This window comes from Desmodus rotundus, chromosome 11 (assembly GCF_022682495.2).
Source record: "Desmodus rotundus isolate HL8 chromosome 11, HLdesRot8A.1, whole genome shotgun sequence".
Lineage (NCBI taxonomy): Eukaryota > Metazoa > Chordata > Mammalia > Chiroptera > Phyllostomidae > Desmodus > Desmodus rotundus.
In genome coordinates this window covers 79,193,311-79,206,768 of record NC_071397.1, presented here as the reverse complement: position 1 = coordinate 79,206,768, position 13,458 = coordinate 79,193,311, and the positions used below count along the sequence as shown (strand labels likewise).

Below are 13,458 nucleotides of genomic sequence, written 5' to 3'. Positions count from 1 at the left end.
TGTTATCCTCCTCTAATTCTGCGTAGTGAGTTACACAATACTTTTAAATGCAAAGGCCTGTGTACTTTTCTTCAGGGGTACTTTGAAGGCTTGACACTATTCTTCTGCTATTTTTGGGTACAGTAACCTAAAAAACAGTGGGTGACAGTTACTCCATAGAAGACAATGTCATATGCAAGAAAAAGAGAGGAGGGAAGCCCCATTGGGCTCAAGAAAGGACTTGCCTAGGCCTTAGAAATGGCACAGGCTTATGGAGTTTCCTTATGAAATAAATGCACATTGCAAGTTATTTAAAAATTTATTTACTTTTTTAAAAGATTTTATTTATTTATAGAGCGAGAGGAAGGGAGGGAGAAAGAGAGGACAAGAAATATCAATGTGTGGTTGCCTCTCACACATCCTCCACTAGGGACCTGGCCCACAACCCAGGCATGTGCCCTGACTGGGAGTCAAACCAATGACCCTTTGGTTTGCAGGCCTGTACTTAATCCACTGAGCTACACCAGCTAGTATGGGAGAGGGCTCCACCCACAGAGCTACATCCAGCTGCCATGGATGAGAATAAGTCTAACAAGACCTGATCTGCTTTGGGAGGAAAGGCTGACTAGTCTTTCAGAGGAGAAAGATCTTTAGCCTCTCTCTCTCAATGGGCTTTTATTGAGTTTAGCTTGCATAGGGATGCATATCAAAGAAAGGAGGTATGGTTTACAAAGAACATTTCTGGGATCACGGGGATCCTTTTGAGTCAGGCTCTGGTAGACAAGGTGATGCCAATTGGCTGTGAAACTTTGGGAAATAAGCTTATTTTGTGCTTGGACCCTCAGCATTTAAATTGAGGACATTCTTAGCAAAGCAGGTTTCACAGGACTTTATGCATTCTTTCTTAGGCCTGATCACCAACCCCACCCCACCCCCCCGGCCCGCTGGGAACCTCGGGTTCTGGCACAGGACTGCATCCCCCTTCGGCATTGTTTCAGGCCTGAATCAGGCAGAGGAAGCAAGGCAGCCAAGAGATTAGGAGACTTTTTACAGATAGAATGAGGACACAGGCTATGATAAAACCAAGGGGTAAGGGTTTTCTGTCCCTTCTCCACAATCCCCTAAATTCTTCCCTGATGGCCCCTTCGTGACTGTGCCTGCCTTAGGTTGTTCCTTTCTTGAGAAATCTTACCCATCATTGACTAACCAGCCATCCTTCAGGGGCCAAGCAGGGTGAAGTAAAGGGGGCAGAGGCTGCACCCCTGCAAGGAGGATAAGTTTTGTCTCCTTAGTAGCTTATGGCCACAAGGTCCCCTAGCTGTGGGGTCTTTTCACCTGGTTACAGCTCCTGAAACCAGGCAGGACGGTTCCCAGCAAGACAGGGCTAAAAATTTATTTCAAAAAAATGTTTCTGACACAGGCAGTACCCTTGCTGGTCCCCATATACCAGCATCCTGGAACTGATCAGTGGCAGCCCATTTGCTGCGGTTGGGTGATGTGCGTCAACCAAAGTTGTGGTCAAGGATGTTTCTTGTACAAGCAAGAACTGGAGCTTCCGATACTTGCAGCATGATTATAAGGAAACTGCCAGCATGTGAGTTCCTTTTGTAAGTTTGTTAGTACATTTAATTCTACTTCATGGTAAGTCAGAGTAGTAGAAAGTTTTCATTCTCTATTACATTCTTCCTTGTCATGTTGTGAGCTCGGTTAAACCTGTGGCTTTGCCTTGCAGTCTGTTCAGTGTTTATCGCAGTTATGTACATAAGTTTTCAACATAATTGTTACGATGCTGGCCTTCTACAATGGTCCGATATTGGCCTTCTTATGGGAAACACTGACCTACCAGGAAAATATATTTTATTAAAGGAAAAGAAGTTTAGACTGGGGTAGACTCATCCAGTCAGCTCCTCAGTTCCTCCTTTAGAGCTGGGTGCCCCTCGGAGCAGTGTCAACAGCAGCACTGTACACTGGCGTTCATCCAATGATGTAATCCTGGCTGTAGGTCTTCTTGCGCAATATCCTTTCCCAATGCTGTGCAATGTGTTCTGCGAAATTGCATAATGTGTGTGAGAAAATATAAATAGCTCATAGCAGGCAGGGCTTTGACTAAAAGTTTTCCAGTGACAGAAAATATAAGAATGCGAGTTTATCAAAGAATACTAAATTGTAGCTATGATTAGATCATATTTTCTAAAATTTGTGGCAATTTTTGCCCTGTTTGCCCTGAGTGTTAGTGCGACAGACACTTTCATTGCTGCAGTGTATGAACACGCTGTTATATTACCAAATGGAACAGAAACACCTGTTTCCAAAGAAGAAGCTTTGCTCCTGATGAACAAGAATATGGATGTTTTGGAGAAAGCAGTTAAACTGGCAGCCAGGCAGGTATTGATTGCCCTTTTTATACTGGCTGGGTTACTGTTAAGGAAATTTGAAGCTTCATAAAGTGTGAGTGTTTGCAATTGATGAGAAACTTCTTTGTTCCCACTTCTTTGGGCAGGGTGCACATATCATTGTGACCCCAGAAGATGGAATATATGGCTGGGTCTTCACAAGGGAGACCATTTACCCCTATCTGGAAGATATCCCACACCCGGAAGTAAATTGGATTCCGTGTAAAGACCCTCAGAGGTAACATCATTCATTATCCTTTGATTTTTGAAGAAAATGTGATACTGTGCAATGCCAACAGCAAATTCAGTAAGCTTGACTCGTGCTGTTGTTGAGAGAGAATCAATCTATGGCACTGGCTTGGGTGCGGAATGCTTCAGAGTGTGTGCCATCTGGCACATGGCAGCTGTTTGGTAAATGACTTGAGATGCTGATGATTAGTTGGTTATTTATTGTAATTTTCTTTAATGAGTAGTATGTATGTGTGTGTATACACACATATATGGTTTTTAAAATAGATGTGCTTAATTGGGTTTCGATACAGTGTGAAAGTTGTGATATCTAGGACTTACGTTCCCAAATTTAAGTAAACTGGTTCACCCATGAACACATACCTCCTTTTTAAGAATGGTAAAAAGATGAATGGGCTATGTTTTCAAAGAGCTTTGATATGGTTATCATTGGCAATATCATCAGTATGGTGAGTTTGGAAATTGCACTGTACTCAAAAAAGGAAGTGCTTTTTCCGAGACCACAGTCTACCAGTCCCTGCCTGAGTGACATGTGGTAGATAGCCCGAGTGCTAGACATCTCTGTCTCTTTATCTGTAGGAGAGGGATAACGAAATTTCCTCTTCTACTTCCCTGAGGGAGTAGACAAGACAAGAGAGTCAAGTGAAGAAATACACACTGATCTGTACACTTTCTTGCATTATCCAATATTAGCTGTCACTATTACTGTTTTCAACAGAAGGAACTGGATCTAAACTTCTTTGTTTTCTTGTCCTTTGAGAAATTCTAGTAATTATTTATAGCTGTAGATTAGACATCATTTTTTTAAAAAGTGTGTAAGGCATAAGAAAGATTTATGAAATAGATTATTTTAGGTGTATTTACTTTTTAAAATAGCCCATATGTAAGTCCTTGAAATGGCAAAACCAATGCATTAAAAAGTGACTTAATTTACTAATTTTAGATTTACATGCACCTGTTTAGAACCATATCTACTGCACAAAAAGAGAACTTTAATAATGCAGACTGTTTGAAATTGATTGGGATGCTCCAGTGCTGCAACGTAGGAGCTCTACTATGTGAGCCAAGTCTCGCCCTGGGATTTCACCTTTGAAAAATGTTCTCTGAGTGTCACACAATCGTTGCCACACAACCATGGCTCAGCGTTTACGGGATTTGAGGGGTTTTCCCAGAGCAGGGAGGACTCACTATTTGCAGTCATTCCAGAGGCTTATACTAAAATGCACCCTATTTGCCTAGCTGATAAAACTGGTTTTCCCAGGGGAAAGATGGAAGCCTAATTAGTATCTAACAAATTATTTTTAACTTAGGAAGGTAGGTGACTGATGAAACTTTAACATTATTGATTCTTGTAGACACTTACTCAAAAGACAAGTTTTCAGCTCTGAGTTGTAAAAAAGGAGAAATCTGGTATTTAATAGCATGGTAATGTTGGTAAATAAAAGAAGCTATTGTTTCTTCCCTGGTAATATTTATCCCTCAAGTGGATAATAGCAGGACCATGTGGTCATTTTCCCATGTTTAAATACTATGAGTTAGATTAGTGGCATGTCCCACACTTCCTTGGGCTTCCCTCCTGTGGAGCAAATAGGAAATATTCAACCACCCTAATTATTTAACCAAGAAAAGAAAAATTAAACAAATTATATAATAATTTTATTGAAGGTCTTAATAAATATGAATGTTGACAATATGCCTTATTTTTCCAGAAAATAAAAATAGATAGTCTAAAATAATAGTCATAAAGCTGTTCTTTTTAGGCAAAGATCAATTCAACATTAATTTCAGAAGGGCTGAGAGATCACGGAGAGAGCCTGAACAGCCCCTAAAGCAATGAAGTCATCAGTTTATGGGGCTGTCTTCTTGTAGTTACAAAATCTGTTATGGCCATTACTTATATATTGAACACCTATTCGGTCCCAGGAGCTGTACCTCATGCACTAAGCACATTATCTCATTCAATTTATGCAGCAAGTATAACTATTTCCATTTTAAATATGACAATAAAAGGAAGCTTAAGGACCCTGGCCAATGTGGTTCAGTTAGTTGGAGCATAGTCTGGTAAACCAAAGGTCACAGGTTCAATTCTCAGTCAGGGCACATGCCTAGGTTTCTGGTTCTGTTTCCAGTCAGGACATGTATGAGAGTCATGATAGATATTTCTCTCTCACACTGATGTTTGTCTCCCCATCACACTTCTTCTGCCCTTTCTCTGAAATCAATAAGCATGCCCTAAAGTGAAGGTTAAAGAAAAAGGAGGCTCAGTGTCTCCCAACTGGTAATGAGCATGGCTAGAACACAACCCACCCATTTCCACTGATCCGTGCTAACTGCACGTGCTCCGAGGGCCTGACTGTGCCATATCACACTTGAAATATCCAGTGACCAGTAAGTCCACTTCTTCCACAGAGTGTTCTGGTTGCTAAAAATTTGTATCTTATTTTCTGCTGAAAGCTCTCTATAATTTCCTTGGGTTTTCGTAATGCCTCTATAGTATGTTAATGTCCGTGACTCATCTTCAGATGAATCATGGACATTCAGACCCTTCCAAGTACAGTAGTTGAAGTCAGCTCTCATTCCTCCTATTTCGTCATCTCGTTCCCTTCTTATTTCTAGGATAAATATCCTAGCTATTTAACACAAATGGGAAGGGTTTGGCATTGCGTTGAAAATCAGTTTTATAGTCTTTATTTATCTAGGGGTTTTCACAAGGGCCCTCTAAGGTAGAAAGGAAGCTATTATGTTGCATGAAAAATCTGAGCCAGAATAGTGAAGTGCCTTTTATTCTCTTCTCTTTTCTTTTCTTTCTTATTCTTCTTTAAAAAAATGTATATTTCTAGTACAAAATGCTGCATTTGTTCTCTATAGAGGGTGATTTATATCAGGCAACTATTAATATTTACTGCCTCCTACTAAGACTATGAGCTCAGATTATAGAAAGGGTCCTCCCCATTAGAAGAGTTTGTTACATTTCGAGCCCTCATTTGCTTCTCTGGAGCACTTTAGAAGAAAAAGTATGCTTTTCTTCTTTCTCTTCTTCCTCCACCATCTTTTCTGTGCTTCTGTCTCTCACTGCAATCTGGAGTCTGGCACAATAAAATAGGTTAGCTTTCAAGAAGACGAAGATTATATAGCATGTGAGTTTTTATATCTTTTCTATTGATTCTTAACCTAGAGCTCTTGTGTTATAGCTAACAGACAAATAAAGCATCACTTTGAAAGTTCAGAAATTACTAAAATATATTAAGTTTAAAGCAACATCTATTGAATTAGGTTTGGCTATGCCCCAGTGCAAGAAAGGCTCAGCTGCCTGGCCAAGGACAACTCTATCTACGTCGTGGCAAATATCGGGGACAAGAAGCCGTGCAATGCCAGTGACCCCCAGTGTCCCCCTGATGGTCATTACCAATACAACACTGATGTAGCATTTGATTCTGAGGGCAGGCTGGTGGCACGCTACCATAAGGTGAGAATTATTTGTGTCTTAGCTAAACTCGATTTACTTCTCCTGTTTGTTTTTGCTGTGCATGTATACTTGTCTGTTGAATGTTGGTGAGAGAACAGTTATGAACACATTTCTTAATTATTACATTTTAGTTGAAAAAGGACCTAGTTCACTTTGGTTTCATAAAGGGTTCTGAATCTAAATTAGGAACAAAATAGACTATGGCAGCATATTGAAATACTAATAATAGTTCCACAAAGTTTTCAGTATTCTCTGAGAAAGGAGAAATGCTCTGTTTCAATGATAGTTTAATTCTAGAGTTAGTTTTTTGGTCCATTTTGTTAACATTTTGTACTAAGCTTTAGTCATTCATTCCATTATACCTTTTTTTTAAATTGCAATACAATAACAGAAAACCACAACTGAAATTAGTTTAACCTGCCCCCCCCAATGGAATTTCCTTGCTTATGTACTTAAAAAAACAGAAATCATAGAAAGGATAGGTCTAGTTTCAGATGTGGTCTGTCCCTTAGGGGCTCAAAAGATGTCATCCATTTCTTCAGCTCTTTTAGTCCTTTGTTACAGGTTTATTATTTTTTTAAGGCTAAACATTTTTTTATAAGCTACGTGGCTATTCAACAAGAAGCTCCCATCCTTACAGCGACAAAGTCCAGATGAAGAGTGCATTTCTTTCACTAAGAAACCCTGCAAAAACCTCATTATACTGGGCTCCAATTAGGACACATGCCTTTCCTGAGCTGATCCCTGTGGAATGAAGGATGGGCTACCACCGAGGGAGGGTTCAGGAGCACAGGACCCTCCCTGAGGGGAGAGGGGACTGTCAGGAGAGCATGCATATGCACAGTCAGGCCAAATAAGGACCCGAGCAAAACACAGGCTGTACTCTTGAGTCCAGGTGAAATGGAGCTTTGGAGCAATAATGAGGCTGAAAAAAAAAATTAATAGCTTACTAACTAACAAGGTCTAGCCATTACATTGACTATAAATTAAAATGAGTAGGAGCAAGGAAATAATAAAGATCAGAGCAGAAATAAACAAAACAGAGTCTAAAAAAACAATATAAAATATGAATGAATCCAAAAGCTGGTTCTTTGAAAAGACACACAAGATTAACAAACCTTTAACCAGACTGATCAAGAAAATATGAGAGAAGACTCAAATAAATAAAATCAGAAGTGAAAGAGGAGAAATACCAACTGACACCAGAGAAATACAAAAGATTATAAGAAAATATTATGAACAATTGCATGCCAACAAACTGGACAACCTGGATGAAAAGGATAAATTCCTAGAAACATACAATCTTTCAAAACTAAATCAGGAAGAACCAGATAATCTGAATAGACAGATTACACCAAGTGAGATTGAAGCAGTAATTAAAAAACTCCCAACAAACAAAAGCCCTGGATTGGATGGCTTCACAGGTTAATTTTACCAAAACCAGATACAGGCACTACAAATAAAAAGAGAAAATTATAGCCCAATATTCCTGATGAACATAGATGCTAAAACCCTCAACAAAGTATTAGCAAACCAAATACAGCAATGCATCAAAAAGATCATGCACCATGAGCAAGTAGATCAAGTAGAATTCTGGGAATGCAAGGATGGTACAACATTCACAAATCAATACATATGATCCACTACATAAACAAAATGAAAGATAAAAACCACATGATTATATCAATAGAGGCAGAAAAAGCATTTCATAAAATCCAGCACCCATTTATGATAAAAACTCTCAGCAAAGTGGGAATAGAGGGAACATCTCAACATAATAAAGGCCATATAAGACAAACCCACTGCCAGCATCATACTGATAGGGCAAAAACTACAAGTGTTCCCTTAAGATCAGGAATGAGACAGAGACATCACTTTTGCCTCTCTTATTCAACATAGTACTGGAAGTCCTAGCCACAGCAATCAGACAAGAAGTAAAAGGCATCTAAATTGGAAAGGAAGAAGTAAAACTGTCTTTATTTGCAGATGACATGATACTATACATAGAAAAACCCAAAAATTCCACCAAGAAACTACTAGAACTTATAAATGAATTCAGCAAAGTAGCAGGATATAAATTAATTTTAAATCTACTTCACTTACATAAACCTAGAAGTATCGTAGGGAGGCATGGCAAAATGAATTTTATTCATGTGACAGACTTTGCATGGGCAGAACTTTTGGTATTTAAGGAATACAGTGGAAAACAGTCTGAAATTTGTCAGATTCAAAATTCAACCTATGAGTTTAAGACAGAAATATTCACCTTCTAAATCATTAATAGATGTAATCTCATTGGTTGATTTGTTGGTTGTGGAAAAATGGGTTTTTGATTAATGTCACAGTGAGAAAACTCATAGACAGTACATTGGGTATGTATACTGGGTATGATTTACACATATTTATGGGTAACAGTTTTAAATGTGTACACCAGCATGCATAGGAGAAAGATTTTATGGTAATGATCACATCTATTTGGCAGTGTTCGTACTAATTTTCTCCTTCTTTGCTTATCGTTAACAGTACAATCTTTTTGCACCTGAAACTCAGTTTGATTTCCCCAAGGATTTAGAACTTGTGACTTTTGACACTCCTTTTGGGAAGTTTGGCATTTTCACTTGCTTCGACATTTTTTCTCATGATCCGGGAGTAGTGCTGGTGGAAAACTTACAAGTCGACACCATTCTCTTTCCCACGGCATGGGGCAACACGCTGCCCCTCCTCTCAGCTGTTCCCTTCCATTCATCGTGGGCCAGAGCCATGAGAGTTAACCTGCTTGCAGCAAATACTCACAACACCACCAACCATATGACAGGTAACTCACACCTGGTGCGCACCGAGTGGCAGTGACAGTCTTGGGAAGTCTTCATGGTTGTCAAGCCACATTTTCCTTAATGATTGTTTTATTAACTCTAATGTCACAAAATTAATCATTGCAAGGGTTTCTATACCAACGTTCCTTAAATGGAACATTAGCTCTTGAGCAAAGAAGGATGCAAACATTATCCCAATGTCACGTGATAGAAAATTGGAGTTAAAGAGATGTCAAGTCACAGAAAAAACCAAAGCCAAATCTAAAGAGCTTGGCAGCCAATGTCCATTAGAGATATTGAGATAAATTTTATTGAGGAGATCAAATCACTTTAGACTTGATCAGGTTTTTGGAGTTTATCTTTGATACAGGGTGGGGCAAAAGTAGGTTTATAGTTTGCATGGAAAGTAAGAAAATAATTAATAAACAATAATACAAGAATAAACTAAACTCTGTGTTTCACATACTCACAACTGTAAACCTACTTTTGCCCCACCCTGAAGTAGCTGTGCTCCAGGTAATTCAGGCTCCCCTCTTGACCACTTTCATTGATCCAGAGGAGGAATCTCAAACAAATGAATTAGGTCAGTGCAGAGCTACAGTTATTCTTCATGTCTGAGGAATTTTCTGGTTTGCTTTTAAATTGGTTAGAAAAAGAATAGCTTAAGAAAAAAGAAAGAAGAAAGAAAGAAAGGATGGAAGGAAGAAAGGAAGGAAGGGAGGGAGGGAGGAAGGGAGGGAGGGAAGAAGGAAGGAAGGAAGGAAGGAAGGAAGGAAGGAAGGAAGGAAGGAAGGAAGGAAGGGTAAGAGAAAAAGAAAAAACATCCAAGTCAAATGATCATTTCAGAGCAGGCAGAGTGACAGAGTCAAATTGGAATTTATGTCAACATAACAGCTACCTCCTTACCTATTTTGAAAGTCCCTTTGCTTTGGTAACTTTATATTTAATCTCCTAGGGAATAATTCTATTAGTTTGTCAGCATTCATGTGTCTTATGTCTCCCGTAGGGAGTGGAGTCTACACGCCCGAAGCAGTCAGCGTGAGCTACTATGACATGGAAACAGAGAGCGGCCAGCTGATGCTCTCAGAGCTGAAGTCCCGGCCTCGAAATGAGCCCACCTACCCTGCTCCTGTTGACTGGGGTGCTTATGCCAAAAGCATCAGGCCATTCTCGTCTGAGGAGTCGAATTTCCCAGGAATGATTTATTTTGATGAGTTCACGTTCGTGGAGCTTAAGAGAAGTGCAGGAAATTACACGGTTTGCCAGAAAGACCTGTGCTGTCACTTAACTTACAAGATGTCTGAGAAGCGAACAGATGAGCTGTATGCACTGGGGGCCTTTGATGGACTGCACACGGTAGAAGGCCAATATTACTTACAGGTAGAAATGTTTAAACACATTAGAATGGCTTCTTTATTAGTTATTCTTCTAGGCGGTCACTTCATTTCTTTAAAAATTGTGTTGGAGACAGTTCACTGTAATAATGTTACATGTATCATTGAATCGAACCCCCCAGCATTTTATTTGTTCAGTCGTAGCAGGAATAGAATTAGTTCTCTTGGTTGCAAAGTAAAAACATAAAGCAGCTTGATTAGTTCTCAGCAGGCCAGTTTCAAGTTTTCAAAGGTGCTACTTCCATGCATTCCCTTTTTTTTGGTCAGGTTACTGTAGAGCAGGGTTTTTCAAACTGTCTTCCACCAGGGCCCACGTTAAGAAGTCCACTTCACACCATGGCCCAGTGTAGCCAACATGTGTGACTGAGTTAAAAAAGACACTTAATTGAAACAAACATTTATGAAACAATTCAAATTAGAAAAACTGTAATTATGTGCAATGTACTCTGATTTTTAAGATTCTAGTCTATTCCATTTTGCTTCATTGGGAAAAAAAGAGCTAATTCTGACTCAGTAAATTGATTTTAGGTGATGACCTGCAATCTGAATAACTCTGCTTAAGAGGCAACCTAACACGTATTTCTCTATTCATTGAAATTGTGCTTGTTGCTGAGAAGACATTTCCAAGATTTTTTACCACTGTTCTTTTCTTTGCCTACACAGGTATGCACATTAGTGAAGTGTCAAACCACTGACCTGAGAACGTGTGGGGAGCCCACTGGGTCTGCTTTTACCAAGTTCGAAGAATTCTCCTTCAGTGGCACATTTGGAACAAGTTATGTTTTCCCACAGCTCACTTTAAGTGGGACTCAGCTTGCCCCTGAAAGATATTATGAGGTAGGAGGTTTTCAGGATGATAAATTTCTTTGAACAGATAGAGTAGAATGACACAATGAAAATATTTAAAATAGTCAGTATTGCAATTTTGTGGCTCACATTATACAAGCAACACTTTAAAGACACATCGAGCCCTAGCTGGTGTGGCTCAGGGGACTCAGCGCCAGCCTACGAACGTAAGGGTTGCTGGTTTGATTCCCAATCAAGGCACATACCTGGGTTGTGGGCCAGGTCCCCGGTTGGGGGCGTGCAAGAGGCAACCACACACGGATGTTTCTCTCCCTCTCTTTCTCCCTCCCTCCCCTGTCTAAAAATAAATAAATAAAATCTAAAAATAAAGGCATATGGAAGCTATGATATGGAAGACAAGTGTGGTTCTAGATTGTCTTTAAGCTGTGGTGCAGAGTTGGCATTCATTTTCCTACATAAATATGATTTTGAGGTCCAAGGCAGCCATCAGATTATAAAGAAATTAAAATAAAAATATCGATTGTGGATGGTGGCTGGCAACTCATGTTTTCTCTATTTGCATGGGGTAGAAAATCCAAGTTAAACACATCAGATAAGACATCCACAGCTTATTTCATGGGCGTGTTATTTTGAGGAGTTGTAATAATGATAGTAATAATCAATACTTTCAATAGTGTTCCATGAGTTAAAAGAATTCTTTTTTATATATTATCTTATTTAGCCCCTGTGCAATAGATTTATTTGCTGCATTTTCACATAAGGTCTTCTGAAACATGAGTCTCCTAACACCAAGTCTTGTGTGCTTTTGACTAGTTCATGCAGCTTTTAGCGTGATGTTGTCAGAACAGGCATGTGGGCTGGAAACCAGGCTCTGCACAGGAGTTAATCCTTTGCTTTCTTTGACCAGGTTGCAAGAGACGGACGTCTGAAGAGCAGAAGTGGAACCCCTTTGCCTATCTTAGTTATGGCCCTGTACGGGCGAGTGTTCGAGAAGGACCCTCCACGGTTAGGGCAGGGACCGGCGAAATCGGAATGACCCCCTTTTTACAGGCACCCTTTCAGGATCGGCTTGACGGAAGGAGGGAGAAAGGAAAAAGAGAGAGAGAGCCCTTAGTGTCTGTTTATAAGAGATGTCATAAATTTGCGGAAACAATAAATGAAGATTTAAAAAACAATAGGTGTGCTTTTCATGTTTTACATATTTGATCTAGCACACGCTCATGAATGGGAGCTGCATTCATCTTCGTATGGATGCATTTAAGTATGTGCAAGTGTGTGTATGTACAATGGGACGTATATTTAAATGGGAGGGGGGCCTAGAAAAATCTTGTGGTAATTGCTCTAATGCTTGCACATGTTTCTTTTTTGTTTGTTTGTTTATAGCAGCTTTATTTATAACTGCCAAAAACTGGAAGCAGTCACGATATCCTTCAGTAGGAGAATGGATAAATGAATAAACTGGGGTACATTCAGACAACGGAATATAATTTAGTGATAAAAAGAAATAAGCTATCAAACCATGAAAAGACAAGGAGGAAACGTAAATGTATACTACTAAGTAAAAGAAGCCAAACCAAAAAGGCTACTGCATGGTTCCAACTGTATAGCTTTCTGGAAAAGGCAGAACTGTGGAGACAGCAAACCTGGGTGGTTGCCGTGGGTTGGTTGGATGAGGGGCGAGGAGGGATATATAAGCAGAGATAGAGGATTCGGGGGTAGTGAAAATATTCTGTAAGATACCATCATGATGGGTACATGTCACTCACTATACCTTTGTCCGAACCCATAGAGTGTACACCAAAAGTGAACCCTAAAGCGTGTTCATTAGTCGTAACACGTGGACCGCTGGGGGAGGGTGCTGACAGTGGGGGAGGCGGTGCGAGTGTTAAAGCAGGGGGTATGTGGGGAATCTCTGTACCTTCTCCTCAGTTTTTCTCTCACAAGTGCTCTTTCTATCATTAGCAAATACAAAGGGCGAAGATTGAATATGCAGAGGGTTTTTGCCCGTTCGCTTAAGAGACAGAAAATGAAAAAATAAGGGCATCTTTTAAGTAATTATGAACAACTTTTTAAGTAATGAAAATTGTTCCATTATCTCTTTATTCTATCATTATGGTCTATTTGTATGGAAATTTGATACTTAGAATGAAAGTTAAAAAAAGAAATAAATTGTCTCCTTCAGACCACAGGCTTTTTCCTTCTGAAATTATTCTATTCTAAAGCCTACTCGATCCTGATTAAGTTCCCTGTGCCTGTGTACTCAGGGACTTGCTGCAGGCTTGCTAGACTGGGATCTCCCTTAGAAAGGGCCACCCTAACCTTTTCCCTGAGTTAGCTTTGGGCCCCAGGCCCTGGCT

General features: G+C 39.7%; 1 protein-coding gene across 1 annotated transcript; it reads left to right on the top strand.

Annotated features, from left to right (window-relative positions):
* Window positions 1-2,081: 2,081 nt before the first annotated feature.
* On the top strand, window positions 2,082-12,276 carry LOC112297375 (vascular non-inflammatory molecule 3). Its single transcript, XM_024552183.4, has 7 exons — window positions 2,082-2,364; window positions 2,480-2,610; window positions 5,895-6,087; window positions 8,611-8,902; window positions 9,907-10,280; window positions 10,958-11,131; window positions 12,009-12,276. Exons 1-7 carry the CDS (start codon window positions 2,152-2,154, stop codon window positions 12,135-12,137), a joined length of 1,506 nt encoding a protein of 501 aa, XP_024407951.2. The 5' UTR covers window positions 2,082-2,151; the 3' UTR covers window positions 12,138-12,276.
* The last annotated feature ends 1,182 nt before the right edge of the window (window positions 12,277-13,458 follow it).

Bases quoted from the DNA above. Each gene is read 5' to 3' on its own strand.
- LOC112297375 (XM_024552183.4), top strand. From the start codon at position 2,152: ATGATTAGATCATATTTTCTAAAATTTGTGGCAATTTTTGCCCTGTTT. The intron at 2,365-2,479 runs GTATTGATTGCC...TTCTTTGGGCAG, and splicing joins TTAAACTGGCAGCCAGGCAG to GGTGCACATATCATTGTGAC. The intron at 8,903-9,906 runs GTAACTCACACC...TGTCTCCCGTAG, and splicing joins CACCACCAACCATATGACAG to GGAGTGGAGTCTACACGCCC.